The 14760-nt window shown below is 41.8% G+C and overlaps 2 protein-coding genes and 1 long non-coding RNA gene across 7 annotated transcripts in view; 1 reads left to right on the forward strand and 2 right to left on the reverse strand.

The window, feature by feature from the left end:
* Window positions 1-14760, reverse strand: part of LIPA (lipase A, lysosomal acid type) — a 123057-nt gene that overhangs the window by 61114 nt on the left and 47183 nt on the right. The window lies entirely within an intron of this gene.
* LOC146396972 (uncharacterized) overlaps window positions 1-14760 on the reverse strand; it is a 74315-nt gene that overhangs the window by 11193 nt on the left and 48362 nt on the right. The window lies entirely within an intron of this gene.
* Window positions 620-11544, forward strand: IFIT2 (interferon induced protein with tetratricopeptide repeats 2). 3 transcript variants are annotated; one of them, XR_014825563.1, is made up of 3 exons: window positions 620-824; window positions 8244-10340; window positions 10390-11544. XR_014825563.1 is itself a non-coding variant. In XM_005671264.4 (2 exons), the coding sequence occupies exons 1-2, from the start codon at window positions 853-855 to the stop codon at window positions 9643-9645; spliced, it is 1458 nt and encodes a 485-aa protein (XP_005671321.2). In that variant the 5' UTR covers window positions 620-852; the 3' UTR covers window positions 9646-11544.

Raw genomic sequence — 14760 nt, forward strand, 5'->3', positions numbered from 1 at the left:
ATCACAAGCAAACCTTCTGGCCCCCTTGTGTTAATGACTTTAGTCACTAATTATTATAAAAACTAACTTTTTAACTATGTTCTGGGCATTATTCTAATGGCATTTCATGTATTAACCCCTTTGATCCTCACAACACCACATACATAGTGGTAGGATTCCCATTTCACAGAAGAAACTAAAGCAGGGAGACCTTCAGTAATTTCTAGTGTCACAGCATATAAACGGAGCCTGGTTTCAAATCCAGATTGATTGGCATCAGAGTCCATGGTTCTAATCATGTATGTATTCATTCAACGACTTTTTGAATGCCTATCATGTGCCAAGTATTATTATTGCGGGGACTGGAAATTCAGCAGTAAGTGAAACAGATGAAAACCCCCTGCTGTGTAGAAGTTATATAACTGCTCCTCACAGGTGCCTGCAGGTCACCTTGGTGGTAAGGGTGGACAGAGTAAAGATGGGTTAACATTGCAATAATGAGGCAGAGTGCTTAGTAAAAGTATCCTTCCAGTTGGGCTCCCTTGATGGCAGAGGAAATTCACAAAGAAATTCTAACTCACTGCAGGGGGTGGGGGAGGAGGGTAACCCATGGGCTTGGCTCTTATTCAGCTCTTACTAAGATTCATTTCCTCTTAGAGTACTGCCAATTCACTTTCCAGTTTCCATTTCTCTTTCCTAAAGCCTGTTTAGGCAAAGAAATCAGGTGCTGCTTCCATATATAGGTCTCTTTAATATTTACTTGAGACAGAGGAGGATTTCTGAAGAGCACAGTAGCTGGAACTGCAGCCTTTCAGAACAGCTGAGATGTGCACAGCAATCATGAGGTAAGACTCTCCTCTGATTGTGCTGAAAATGTCTAATCAAGATTGTCGGGGAAAGCAAGACCTAAATAGTCATGTACCTAAAAGGCAAGTTTCTGAATTGTTCTGCTTTAGTGTTTATTTGTAGCCTTACAATGCATCTATCTCTGTAGGTGGTTTATTTGTCTTTTTGTTGGCTTGTTTACTCCTAAGTTATGTCCTGCCTCACACAGTCAAGCTTCCTACCGAGACCTCTCTCACCAGGAAGCTGAGCACGGAGGTCGTCAGAGAAGAGTGAGACAGGAAAGCAGAGAGCAGAGAGATGTTTTATCAGGCAGGTGCTTTATTTAAAAATGGGACTGGGGGAATTGCTCCTGTAGACTGTCTCTCCTTTGTTTCTTATTTGAAAGGAGTAAGTGAGGGGCTTTTTAACAACATTATTACTCAATAAAGGATCTCTTTTTAGCAAGTACTGTTAAAAGTGTACTCAGGATAGCAACCTCACCTCATGCTAAGGTGGGTTTTACTTTTAATGTGTTCATTCATCGCAGATTTGCATTAGGGTGATAAAATAACAGAAATATATTTCACCCCAAAATTCTACTCTTATCTTAAATATGAATTGGAGATGGAGGGCTTGGAGAAAATAATCCCCGCCTCTCATATCCCAGAAATAGAAGGTTTCCATGAGGAGGAAGTGTTAGCTCATTGAGTGAGAAGGGAGCTTTCTATTATCTTTTCTCCAGCTAAAGGGTATAGTGGTGAGCCTGGATGCCTAAGCCTCAGTCCTGGGAGCTCCAGAATCCAGGGGTACCAGCCTCACTACTTACTTCCTAGAGGAAGTATGATTATTTTTTCTGCCAGTCTGCACATCTGCCTGATAGGAAAAAAATAATAATAATTTGAGATATTTTCAGATGTCTGTTTCTATGGTAACTTAGAATCTTTAGGAAGCTTGTTCCTGTGTGTTAGAATTTTAGCAAGGCCTTCTCTTAGAATCTTTCCCACAATAATACAGACCCATCCAGTCCTTCTCATTTTCTCTTATTCTTTAGCTATAGGGATTGTCATCAGGTGTTGCCCTTGTGCTCAAAGACAGCGGTTTTCAAGTTTGAACACACATACAATCTACCCGGAGAGCTTGTTAAAGATAGATACTTGGGCTCAAATACCACTCCCCAGACCCCAAGATTCAGATATGGTATTCCTGGCTTGATATCAAAGGACATGCATTTCTACCAGGCTCCCCAGTAGTGCTGGTACTGTTCTAAGACCCTGTGGCAGGAGCATTGGCTCTGAGACTGCTAGAGAGTGTGACTGTGGCTTTCATCCAGATAAGAGGCAAGGGAAGAAATTGTTTTCTGTGTAAACATTTGGAATTTCTAGAGGTATCTAGTGTTGCTGGGATTCAGCCTCTGTCTGCTGGTGGCAAAGTGAAACACAGAGACAGAGTTTGGGGTAAAGGAAAAAAAAAATAGCTTTATTGCTTTGCCAGGCAAAGGAGGGTCACAGCAGGTTAATGCCTTAAAGACTGTGCACCCCCCTCCCCCTTTAGAAAGAATTGTGAGGAGTTCCCGTCGTGGCGCAGTGGTTAACGAATTCGACTAGGAACCATGAGGTTGCGGGTTCGATCCCTGGCCTTGCTCAGTGGGTTAACGATCCGGCGTTGCCATGAGCTGTGGTGTAGGCTGCAGACGCGGCTCGGATCCCGTGTTGCTGTGGCTCAGGCGTAGGCCGGTGACTACAGCTCCGACTCGACCCCTAGCCTGGGAACCTCCATATGCCGCGGGAGCGGCCCAAAGAAATAGCAAAAAAAAAAAAAAAAAGAAAGAATTGTGAGGAGTTTTATAGTAAAAAGGAGAAAAACAGGTTTTCAGACAGGAATCAGGATTGGGACAAACATGCATTCTTCCTTCTTTGGGGGAAGCTTATCGAAGCTGAAGTCAGGAGACGATCATGATGGTGGTCTCCTGGGTAATTGCCTAGAATAACAATACTTGCAAAAAGGGCATATTGATCAGAGAGCAGAACAAACTAGGAACGTTCCTGAAACACCATGTGCTGATAATCTTCAACCCACAGGCAATTATGCTCAGGGTGCCTAATCTTTAGCTTATGGGTGATTGTGTTTAGGGTGCAATTAAGCCAGGGAGAAGAACAAGGAAGGACTCTAAGCCGTTCAGTTTTAACGTATTCATTTCTAAAAGAAGCATAAGGAATACCACTCTTCTCTTAGGTGTTTAAGATGCCTTTATTATTATGTGTATTTCTTGAGAGGGAACCAGGATCCTGCCCAAGGGTGTACTATTGTTGCTTGACTATTCTTCCCTTCCCTGATCAGCAACTGTCTGAAACCGTCCCTAGGAATTCAGGGAAGATCATGATGGCTGAATGAGGCCCACCTAAAAACAAGAAATAGGGGACACAGAAAGGCTCTTGTGCCCAGGAGCCCCACAGGGCCATGTCTGATTTCATTAGGAGGACAAATCTCACAAGTCTGAGTCTAGGAAGCAAGTACCTGGGATCGGTCTCTGATTTACCAATAGAAATACAGTAAAATTGGATGCCTTTTGAATGACTTTTCAAAGGACTTTTACACAATGTGCCTATTAAATATTTTTTTCCTGCAAATGTATAACTGACTATATGCTTTCTATGTTGGAGATAACCTCAACTGTGTTCACTTTCTCTGTTCCTTGTACAATTGTACAATGAGAGAGGAGCTAAAGAGCTCATGTGCTAAGGGAATTTTCCTGTAACCTTGCTGAGAAGGAAGTGACCAAATCGGACATGAATTTTTCAAGGGGAGGCTGCTGTCATTATAATGTCAGATACCAAGTGGAGCACTCTCCTGGCCCACACCGCCTGCCCCCATGTTACATCAAGAGGCTCAGATAACCTGACTCTTCCCTAAGACCAGCCTGGGCTTGGAAAGGACAGAGTGTTCCCTCCACCCGTACCCCAAGCAGAAATTCCTACGTAATTTCCCTCTTATTTTTTGTTTATTCCACTTGAGGTAATGACATTTCCATGTGTTACAAGTGACAGAAATCAGCAGGAACTGATTTAAAGTTCCTAGAATGGCTCACAGGACCCATGCACAGGATAATAATGACCCAGGGAGAACAGGACACTGGGGAGCTTGGGGACCCATTCTCTGAGTCTTTTCCATGTGCATCTGTGTCACTCTCTCTGTGTATGCTACAGAATACGGCGACCATCAGACGCCAGCATACACAGCCCTCTTCTTAGGATATGAAGACTCGGTCTGGCTCCCTCACTCTCTCTCAGTTCCATTTCCAACTTCCACTTGAGTTTGGATGCCCAGTCCCACTCTAATCAAATTCGAGAGAGGTATAAAAAGTGATAGGGGGCAGGAAGAAAATGAGGGAATAGAACCTTCCTTTTAGACAAGTATTTCAAAAGTGATCCTTGCCACTTCCCAGGTTTCTAGTGGTTGTCTATGTCAGATTCCATAATATGTAGGATGTTAGCTCCTGATTAAAAAAAAAAAAAAAAAAAAAGCCCGTCAAGGAGTTCCCATTGTGACTCAGTGGAAATGAACCATGAGGGTATGGGTTTGATCCCTGGACCCGCTCAGTGGGTTAAGAATCTAGCATTGCTGTGAGCTGTGGTGTAGGTCTCAGATGTGGCTTGGATCTGGTGTTGCAGTGGCTATGGCCTAGGCTGGAAGCTACAGCTCCAATTAGACTCCTAGCTGGAGAACTTCCATATGCTGCTGGTACAACCCCCTGCCGAAAAAAGCCAATCAGTGTATACCATGAAAAAAAAATGTTTAAGTGAGCAAAAAGCAATATTTCAGGGACTCCAATACATAGGTATTGACTTGAAAAAAATGCACAACCTGACAGTTGACAGTTAAATTGGGGGCAGGGAAGGAAGCAAAATTAGGACTTAGCCTGGGAGACAGCATCTCAGGTAGCCCTGAGAAACTGCTTACAGGAGGTGAGGTGGGAGCTAGGATATATAAGTTTTTGCAACAAAGGGAAGGTAGTAGGAACAAAAGATTTATGGAAAAAGATTTACAGAAAAAGTTTCTATGGGAGGATGTAAAGGTCTGGGCTCACTGGAATCCCTCCTTTGATATGCACCTTAGCTATGGGCCAGTGTTCTATGTTTCTTTCCTGAGTTCCCTTGCGGCTCACCAGCCCACCCTTGGGAGTGACTGCATTGACAGATGACCGTGACATCTTTTGGTCTGTCCACTTAACTACAGCCCAGGAGGCAGTATTTCAGATAGTTGTCCCAAAGAGAAAAGGGGAAATAACAAAATATAACTGATAAAGGTGAAGGGGGATATGCATGCAGCCATGCACACAGTCTACAAAGTTTGCTGCTTATTTCGTGAAGGTTACTACTAGTCACCAAGAGCACACACCACCATGAAGGGTTTTAGTGTTTTTCTAGATATGGGGAGATGTAAGATGTGGGCTCATAAAATCTTCTCCTAAACATATCTAACTATCTGAAGACCTGTTCTTCCACTTTTCCCAGAGCACAGAGTGCCTCACTCCTGGTCTTCACCGTGAGCTCTGCTCAGGGGGTGCTGCAGGTTGACAGCTGCAGTGGCTCATGATTTAATCCACGTAGAGGCTGATGGCAAGTGCCAAACTCCAGTTCACAAAGGCAATGTTGAAAAACAATTTTGAGCAATGAATGTTTTTTAATCTACTCATTTCCAAATAACATAGATGTTTCATTTGTCTGTTTGCTATTTCTGTTGGTTGTATTTTTGCTTATTTATTTAGGAGACCAACAGAAAGGATGAAAAATCTTTCCAGAAGAGTTGCAAAGGCACCCTCAAGGGAAAAGAGCTTTTTTTTTTTTTTTTTTTTTTTTTTTTGTCTTTTCTAGGGCCACACCCGCGGCATATGGAGGTTCCCAGGCTAGGGGTCTCATCGGAGCTGTAGCCATCAGCCTATGCCAGAGCCACAGCAACACTGGATCCAAGCCATGTCTGCTACCCACACCACAGCTCATGGCAATGCCGGATCGTTAACCCACTGGGCAAGGCCAGGGATCAAACCCGCAACCTCATGGTTCCTAGTTGGATTCGTTAACCACTGAGCCATGAAGGGAACTCCAAAGAGCACTTTCCATTAGGAAAGAGGCTAGCTGCCCTGTGGGCCTCCTTATCTACCTGTACTTCTTGTCCCTTTTGGTGAAAGTGTAGGGGAGGAAATTTCTTCCTCATACCCTTCTTGGTTCTTTGGGCAGTCTAATAATCAAATTAACATAAAACAGAGTAGCAAGAGAAAAACAAATTTAATTACAGACACATGGGGATCCCATAAGAACATGAGATCCACAGGCATTCGGGCAAATGAGGCTTATATGCTGTTCTGAGCTAAGGAGAAGGAGGTAGGGGTCGGACTTCAAAAGAGATGAAGAAATTCATAGGAAGATGAGAAGAGCAAAAACTAGGTAAACAAATGACTGCCATGTTATCAGAGATAATAGGACACAGAGAGGAATCTGATCTTCAGGCCTGTTAAAGTCCCCTCAGCTCACCACACCTAGCCCATATTCTTTGCAGTTATCTTTGGTGATAGTTCACTTCCTGAACTAGGCTCTCTATTTAAATTCTTCTGGGCAATTGAAGGAAAGGTCAAAGTTTTTCTTGAAGCTACTGGGTTTTAATTGCTTTCGGCTTAAAAGAGTCCACTTGTCAAAGTGGCACATTTGAGGGAGACTTGTTCTGAGCTCTTTCAAAAGCAAACCTTAGGAGGGGAAAAGTCAAATTTCAGAAGAAAAAAAACAAGGAAAAAATTATTAATACATCAACTCAGTGAGACACGTTAAGAACAGATATCACCAGTCTAAATGACAGGCATGGAGTAGGACGGTTACACAGGTAGTTGTAGGAGTCCCATTAAGGGACCATAGACAGAGAGGGAAACCCAGGAACTCTGGAAGATCACTGTAAATTAATAACTGCTCACGAGGGCCATTAGAACAAGGCAGGCTGGCTTGACTAGTGGAGGCGTGCGATATGCCTCAGGTCACTGGATGGCGATGGGGTGAGGCCTGTACTCAGGTTCAGACCAAGGGCAGGAGTTTAAGGACCACCCTTCTGCTGATTTGAATAAGCCCCAAGACAGTCCTAGTTTGACCTTATAGAGTCAAATACTCTCTTACTGGATACCAAGAAAGAGGAAGAGGCAGTCTTTTCCTACTCCCACTCCCCTTTGATTATAAAACTGTAGCCCACCTAATCCTCAGGGCAGAGCTCCTTGCCTGCCCACTTGTATCTCTCACAAGTGCTTTATCCTAATAAATCTATTTCTTGCATAACACTTTGTCTTTCATTGAATTCCTTCTGTGCTAAGGCACAAAGAACCTGAACCTCAATAAGTCCAGACATCGGGTGAGTGATTCTCATTTAAAAACCGTGTTTTCAAGTCCCAATCTGGATTTAGGCTGTATTCGAATCCTGGCATGTGGGTTCTGGCTAGGTCCAAGTGATAAATGCATGCCAGTTTCATAAGAAGTAGGGTTGGGGGAGAACGGTAGCATTTTACTCCAAAATAAAAGTTTAAGACATTACTAATATACATAATCATAACAATAAAATTAAGAGGCAGAATAATAAAAAAAAAAACAGGGGGAAATAGGTAGTAATTAAGAATGGTTGAAAACAAGATCTGAATGGTTAAAATAGAGAAGATCAGAAAAAAAGAAGAGAATATAGACTGTCAAAATAACAAAAAGACCCAACAAAACTGATTTGAGAAAAGCCCCAAAAGTTTGGATGGACAAAAAAAATAAATTAAGGCTGTATGACAGGCTCAGATAATTAGGCAGGAAATAGGATGTATATAAGATTTTTTAAAATTTTAAGGAGAACTAAGGAATTTAAAACATAGACGATAAAATGGAATTGAAGTTCAGAAGGACAATAAGGAGATGAAAATCAGGATGGCAAAACAATATAAATCTAAAATTTAAAAATGCAAAAGTAAGTGCTAGGTAAGAAGGAAAAACAGAGATGAAAATCAATTCAATGTCTCGGTTCTTAAAAATTAAATTAAAAAATCAAACCTCCCCTGAATTCAGTTCTCAGGGATTTGGCTGCCCTTGCAGAGGCCCTCACAAGCACACAGTAAGGGGGCCAGAACACCTAACAAAAACTGCCTGGGTCAGGGGAACCTAGCCTCTCACTCAGAGACCTGCCCACCGCCCTCTCCCTAATTCTTCTGCTCCCCGCAGTCACCCAATTTGTGCTTCCTGGTGTTTTTTTACACATACTCCAAAATATAGAAAGAAAAAAAAAAAAAAAAAAAAAAGGAAAGGATAATCTTTTGGAATCGGGGTTAACACCCTGCAGGAGGAGGAGAATCCTATTTGTTATGCTCCCTGTTTCTTGCCTCGTGAGTCTGTCCTAGGGCTCAAAATGTTCATCTTTCCATTTTCTGCCCACAGTGAGACCACAAAGAACTCCTTGGAGAGCTGCCTACAGCAACTAAAATGCCATTTCACCTGGAACTTGGTAGAGGGAGAAAGTTCCTTGGATGATTTTGAAGACAGAGTGTGTAACAAGACTGAGTTTCAGAACAGCGAATTTAAAGCCACGATGTGCAACATACAGGCCTACATAAAAGACTGCAGGGGCCAGCATGAGGCCGCCCTGGAATGCTTACGGCAAGCTGAAGAGTTCATCCGGCGAGAACACGCTGGCCAGGCAGAAATCAGAAGCCTGGTCACCTGGGGAAACTATGCCTGGGTCTACTATCACCTGGGAAGACTTGCAGAAGCTCAGATTTATGTAGACAAGGTGAAACAAGTTTGCAAGAAGTTTTCCAGCCCCTACAGAATTGAGAGGTCTGAGATGGACTGTGAGGAAGGGTGGACCCGGCTCAAGTGTGGAGGAAACCAAAATGAAAGGGCAAAGATGTGTTTTCAGAAGGCTCTGGCAAAGAGCCCTAAGGACCCAGAATTCACCTCTGGTCTGGCCATCGCAAGCTACCGTCTGGATAACTGGCCACCTCCTCGGAATTCCATTGACCCTCTGAGGCAAGCTGTTCGCCTGAATCCTGACAACCAATATGTCAAAGTCCTCTTGGCTATGAAACTTCGAAAGATGAATGAAGCAAATGAAGGAGAGAGGTTAGTTGAAGAAGCTTTGAAGAAAGCGCCGTTTGCAACAGATGTGCTTCGCAGGGCAGCAAAGCTGTATCGCAGTAAAGGTGACCTGGACCAAGCTATAGAACTCCTTAGACAGGCTCTAAAATTCATGCCAAATAATGCCCACCTACATTTCCATATTGGGTCCTGCTATAGGGCCAAAGTCCTCGAAACGCAGAAGACGGCAGAGAATGAAATGTGTGGGAAAAGAGAGAAGTTACAGGAACTAATAGGACACGCTCTCCATCATTTAAGGAGAGCTGAAAAGATCAATGGAAATTTGTTCCTTGTCTGCTCCTATCTCGCCTGCCTCTGTGTGCAAGCTGGTCAGTATGAAGAAGCAGAGTATTACTTTCAAAAAGAATTCAGCAAAGAGCTTCCTCCTGTAGCCAAACAAGTGCTCCATCTGCGATACGGCAACTTTCAGTTGTATAATATGAAGTGTGAAGAAAAGGCCATCCACCATTTTGTAGAGGGTGTGAAAATAAACCAGGAATCAAAGGAGAGCGAAAAGATGAAAAACAAACTGCAAAAAATTGTCAAAATCAGGCTGTCTAAAGATGAAGCAGATTCTGTGGCTTTGCACCTCTTGGAGTTTCTTCAGGATCTGAATGGAGAGATGCAGCCAGCAGAGGAAAACTCTGAGAGGGATTTGGACTCTGGAAACCTCATTCCTCTAGTATCTTTAGCTGAGGAATAAAGAATCAGAATTATGGAGCCCATATGGTTACTGCTGGAATGGAGCTGAAACCCCTCCAACCGAGTTGGTATTCAAAACATTTAACAACTGGTATGACCGAGGTATACTAAGACTCCGGCCACAGAACTGCATCGGGTTATAGAGGAACACTATGGCCAAGTGTTAACATTTGAATTGCTCAAGGGAGTTCTGGGAGAGGGACTAGAGTGGGGGGTAAGTTCTGAGGTTTGGTAAAGGGGCTGTTTTCCAACCGATCTCTTGAAAGCAGTTTGCATGGTGACATTTCCTTAGCCATCTTCTGAGGGGTGATGTCTTGGCTTTGTTTCTAAGTTTCCCTAAAGCAGCCAGATATCTCACACCTGTAACACAGTGGTCCATTTTTGCAAAGGTTTTCCATCCTTGGAGTCATCTTAGCTTCTGTGTTGGAATTCAGAGCAGGCTGCCCCTAAATACGCCAAAGTGGCATATTGATTATTCTGATTTTGTTACTTGAGAAACAGCCAGTGCAAGAAGAACACTCTGACTCTCTTCTGAAAGCAGGAAATAAATATCCCATGTGAAAGGTACCCTCCCCTGCAGGGAGCCGAGAAGATAAAAGAAGCCAAGGAAGGGAACTTGCCTGAACGGTGCAATTCCGAGGGCAGGTTCCTAATCAGGAAAAGGGGCCTGTCTGAACGGTGCAATTCCGAGGGCAGGTTCCTAAACAAGGGGATGCCTGCCTGCACGGCGCAATTCCGAGGACAGGCCCCAGAAGACAATAAGGCTCGCCCGCTGACATAGGTGGAAAACTAAATTTCCCAGGAAATAATTTCCATTTTGTGTTGTTGAATGGGGATTGTTCCATGGATGACTTAGTCTTTTCTGTTATTCACTTGTTATTCAGTTTTCCTCAGTCTTTCCTGATTGTTTATTTATTATTCTTATTTTCCATTCTTATTTTCCTGTAGTGATTTGTGATTTAACAAAATTACAACAATAATATAATAAGAATTTCATCCTGAAGGACTTTTCCCTATTCATATCCAACTTAATTAAAACATAGTGTTTATCTACTAACTAGTTACAGTAAACTTTAGAGTTAGGATTTTAATGAGGTTCATAAAAGTTAGACATATATTATTCTTGATCAAAAGAGTTTTGTCCTTGATTTTAGAAGCTTCTAAGTGGTAGCTGATTAAGTTGATTTATATTTTCTTATACTTTCTTCCTGCCATAATGCTTAAAGATATACATTAGTCTAAAAACAAGATTTGTAAATGCCAGATTTTTGTGTCTGTAACCTCTTCAGCTTGTGGGAATTGGCTGGCTATGAGATGGTTTGTGCTGAGTCTCCTCTTTCCCACATGATATGCTACACCTGTTTGTCCTTGAATTGTACTCATTAGATTTAAACTAAAGATCTTAAAACATGATGTATAGCTGCTATACCATGTAATAGTTAACCAATGTACTTTTAACACTGTGATGTAACCTGTAGTAAAAAACTGTCTATATAATCAACCACTTAAGCCAATAAAATTTGAGCAGTTCAGCGCCCTGAAAGAAGGGACAAAGAGGCTGTCTCCATTCTTTCGCCAACGCCGTCCATCTTCTTTGGGAAAGTGTACACTCCCTGGCCGCCAGAGCTGGCCTCCAGCACTCCCCGCACCAGGAAATCGAGAATCCTTGTGGCTAGAGATGGGGAACTCAGGGCTGAGATGGCTATGTAAACAGCTCTGCTTACACTCTCCACTAATTAATTAGTACCCAAACCTGTTGCTTTATCTTGTCAATTCCTTACACATTTATTATTTCTTTACCTAAAATAAGGTATAAAAAGTGCTTGCTTTTGGTCACTTCTTAGGCTGTATCTATGAGATCTCTGTATGTATGAAATTAAATTTGATTTTCTCCTGTTAATTTGTCTTGTGTCAATTTAATTATGCCATTAGCCGGAAGTCCCCAGAAGGGGAAGGGGAAATTTTCTCCTCCCCAACACCTGTGTAGACACTAATGTGCTGTGTCCACCCAAAGGCTGGGGGACCAAAGCCTACCAGGGCTGGGTATCTTCTCTTTCTCCCTCTGCCTTCTCCCTGCCTCTCCCCAGACAAACCTGAATCTAGGATTGTCTATAAAAACTCTATACAACATGTATTCAGTGCCCCATTAACTGAGAGGGGAAGATAGTTTGAAAAAAAAGAGTGAAGAATAGGTCAAATCTAGAAGGAGCACATCTAGGAGAAGCAATGGGGTCAGGCAACCATAGTCCAAGAGTTTTAGGAGACACGTGGGGAGACTTCATCTCCTCTCTGCCCTCCCTGTAACCATGACACAGCATGTGGAGGATAAAAAAAGTGGATTCTGTACAACATACTAGAAGCCAAAATAATACATCTCTTTAAAACTTGTATGGGAAAATAAATGTCTCACCAGCAGGATGGCGAAAGAGTAGGCAAAAGAGAAGGTGAGAAGAATGCTGCTTTGTCACCATAGATTATAGTCATAGGGAGAAAACTTCATTTTTTTAGCCATTATTGGGAAAATTTCTTTATAATATGCAGACCTGCATTATTCATAAGTGCTCTGATGAACCCAGGTTCAAGGTAATAGGGAAGTGGCAGGACAGGGGAATTAGTTGGTGGTTAAGAGATACAGTTATCTTGGGAAATGACATCAATAATGGATGTAGAGTGTGTGTGTGTGTGTATGTATATATATACATAACATATATATACATAATATATATAACAGTTATGATTATCTATGTAGTTATACAGCTATAACTCACACTGGCTACAAAGGTAAACATTCTATTGGAATGAGTTGGACAAGTATCCATTTCAAGAGAAAGTTTAGCTCATTTTGCCTGAGTAACCTGTTATTGGATCTTGTACTTGGGGAGAAGAACCAGGAATGTTATAAATGGAAGGTAAGATGGGCAAGTACACTGACCTTGAGAGAGGACCATGGGCACTTACAGAGAAAGGTACACCTTGCATGTCATGCCACCCAAACCCTTGCTGGAACAGGAGACCAAACAGAAACAGGTAGAAAAGGTAAGGATGAGATGTATGTCATATTACACTTAGCATTTATTTGAGGACTTAAAGCTAACGGAAATTATTGGAAACCAATAAAGAAAATTACATATGTAGCTCATGTTTCCTGAAATCTCATTCTCCAGGAATAACAAATGAAGCCATATTATTTGGAATGACTTAGAATTCCCTGGCCCTTAACGACACCTCTCAGTGCATCTCCCTCCTATCAAACACTCACGCAGATAAATAACAAGCCCCCAACAGGTGTCTCCTAAGTGTTGGGGGCCAAGTCTGTCAGAATTATCTGACCACACCTGCTGTTTGTATTGCTCCAGCACCCACACCCTCAATGTCCTCTGCCCACTAAAAGACTGCTTTCACACATCTCATCATTCTCCACATTTAATTGCCACCTGGTAAGTACTAATAACCCTGCCAAAGATGTTCTCAAGTGTTTTGGTGCCCATGAAGGAGTGAGGAGAACTTCTCTCATTCCTGTGTGGGTTCTAATTAGTACTAATAATTTCTCATTCTCAGAGTCCTCAGTGAAAAATCTATCAGGTTCTGCTCCCAGCCCCTTTTTTTCCATAGAGCTTTCATCTTTCTTCCCACTTCATGCTGTGACTTTCACAACCTATGTCCAGCACAACAGGAAGCATGGAAGTGTTAGTTTCCTGAAGATAAACACACACACACAATAACTGTTTTAGGATCCCTACCATGTGCATGATCAATTCTGGATGCCAACCTGGAAAATGCAGGCTCCTGTTTCATGCTCCACAGGCTCCTGTTTCGTTTCCCCCATCACCTTTTTTTGTGAAGGGAGTAACCTGATTTGATGAATTACAAATTTTTAAAAATAAGTTACAGCACAGCTGCCTTATTGCTGATAATCTACATCTTCTTGGGAGACCACACAGAAGAAAAATGACTAAAATCCTTACTGTAAATGTGGTGCAGTGCCTTTGGAAAACACTTTGGTAGTTGCTCAAATTCTTTAACAGAAAGTTACCATGTGACCCTGCAACTTTATTCCTAGCATAGACCCAAGATAAATGAAAACACACATTCACATAAACTTGTATCAATGTAGATAGCAGTGTTATTCACCATAGCCAAGAGGTGGATCTATCAAATAATGAATTGAGGTATTAAATAAAGTACATCCACACAGTAGAATATTACTGACAACAAAAATAAAGCACTTACTGATAACCTACCACAACATAGATGAAATCTGCAAACATTATGCTAAATGAAAGAAGACAGTCACAAAAAGGACATGTATAATATATATTTATATGAAATGTGCAGAGTAGGCACATCTACAAGAAACAGAAAGTAGATTAGTGGTTGCCTAGGGCTGGGAAGGATGAGAGGTTTGAAGGTGATAGCAAAAGGGTAGAGGGTTTCTTTCCGGGGTAATGTTCGCACTGCTTTGTGAAATGCTGAAACTACTGAATTGAATGGATTAAATGCGTGAATTGTATGCTATGTGAATTACATTTAATCATGGCTATTTTTAAAAAGAATGAACACTCTTGCTCATATATACTTGCTTAAATGTATATCAAGAAAGCAAGCTTAGAAGGAAAGAAATCATAAAGATCAGAGCAGAAATAAATGAAATAGAAACAAAGAAAACAATAGAAAAGATCAAAGAAACTAAAAGCTGGTTCTTTGAAAAGATCAACAAAATTGATAAACCCTTGGCCAGACTCATCAAGAAAAAAAAAAAGGAGAGGGCTCAAACCAATAAAATTATAAGTGAAAAATATACAATGGACATCACAGAAATACAAAGGATCCTAAGAGACTACTACAAACAACTATATGACAATAAAATGGACAACCTAGAAGAAATGGACAAAGTCTTTGAAAGGTAAATCTTCCAAGACTGAACCAGGAAAAAACAGAAAAGATGAACAGACCAATCACAAGTACTGAAATTGAAACAGTGATTTAAAAACTTCCAACAGGAGTTCCTGTCATGGCTCAGTGGTTAATGAATCCGACTAGAAACTGTGAGATTGCGGGTTCGATCCCTGGCCTCACTCAATAGGTTAAGGATACAGTGTTGCCATGAGCTGTGGTG

The sequence above is a fragment of the Sus scrofa genome, chromosome 14, assembly GCF_054392235.1.
Source record: "Sus scrofa isolate SSC_HxYL_T2T_F1_AM1 chromosome 14, Sscrofa_HxYL_maternal_Yorkshire_Landrace_v2.0, whole genome shotgun sequence".
In the NCBI taxonomy this organism is placed as follows: domain Eukaryota; kingdom Metazoa; phylum Chordata; class Mammalia; order Artiodactyla; family Suidae; genus Sus; species Sus scrofa.

Excerpts from the sequence above, each read along its gene's own strand:
- IFIT2 (XM_005671264.4), top strand. The coding sequence starts at position 853 with ATGTCTAATCAAGATTGTCGGGGAAAGCAAGACCTAAATAGTCATGTA. Across the intron at positions 909-8,243 it reads AATAGTCATGTACCTAAAAG|TGAGACCACAAAGAACTCCT; the intron begins GCAAGTTTCTGA and ends TTCTGCCCACAG.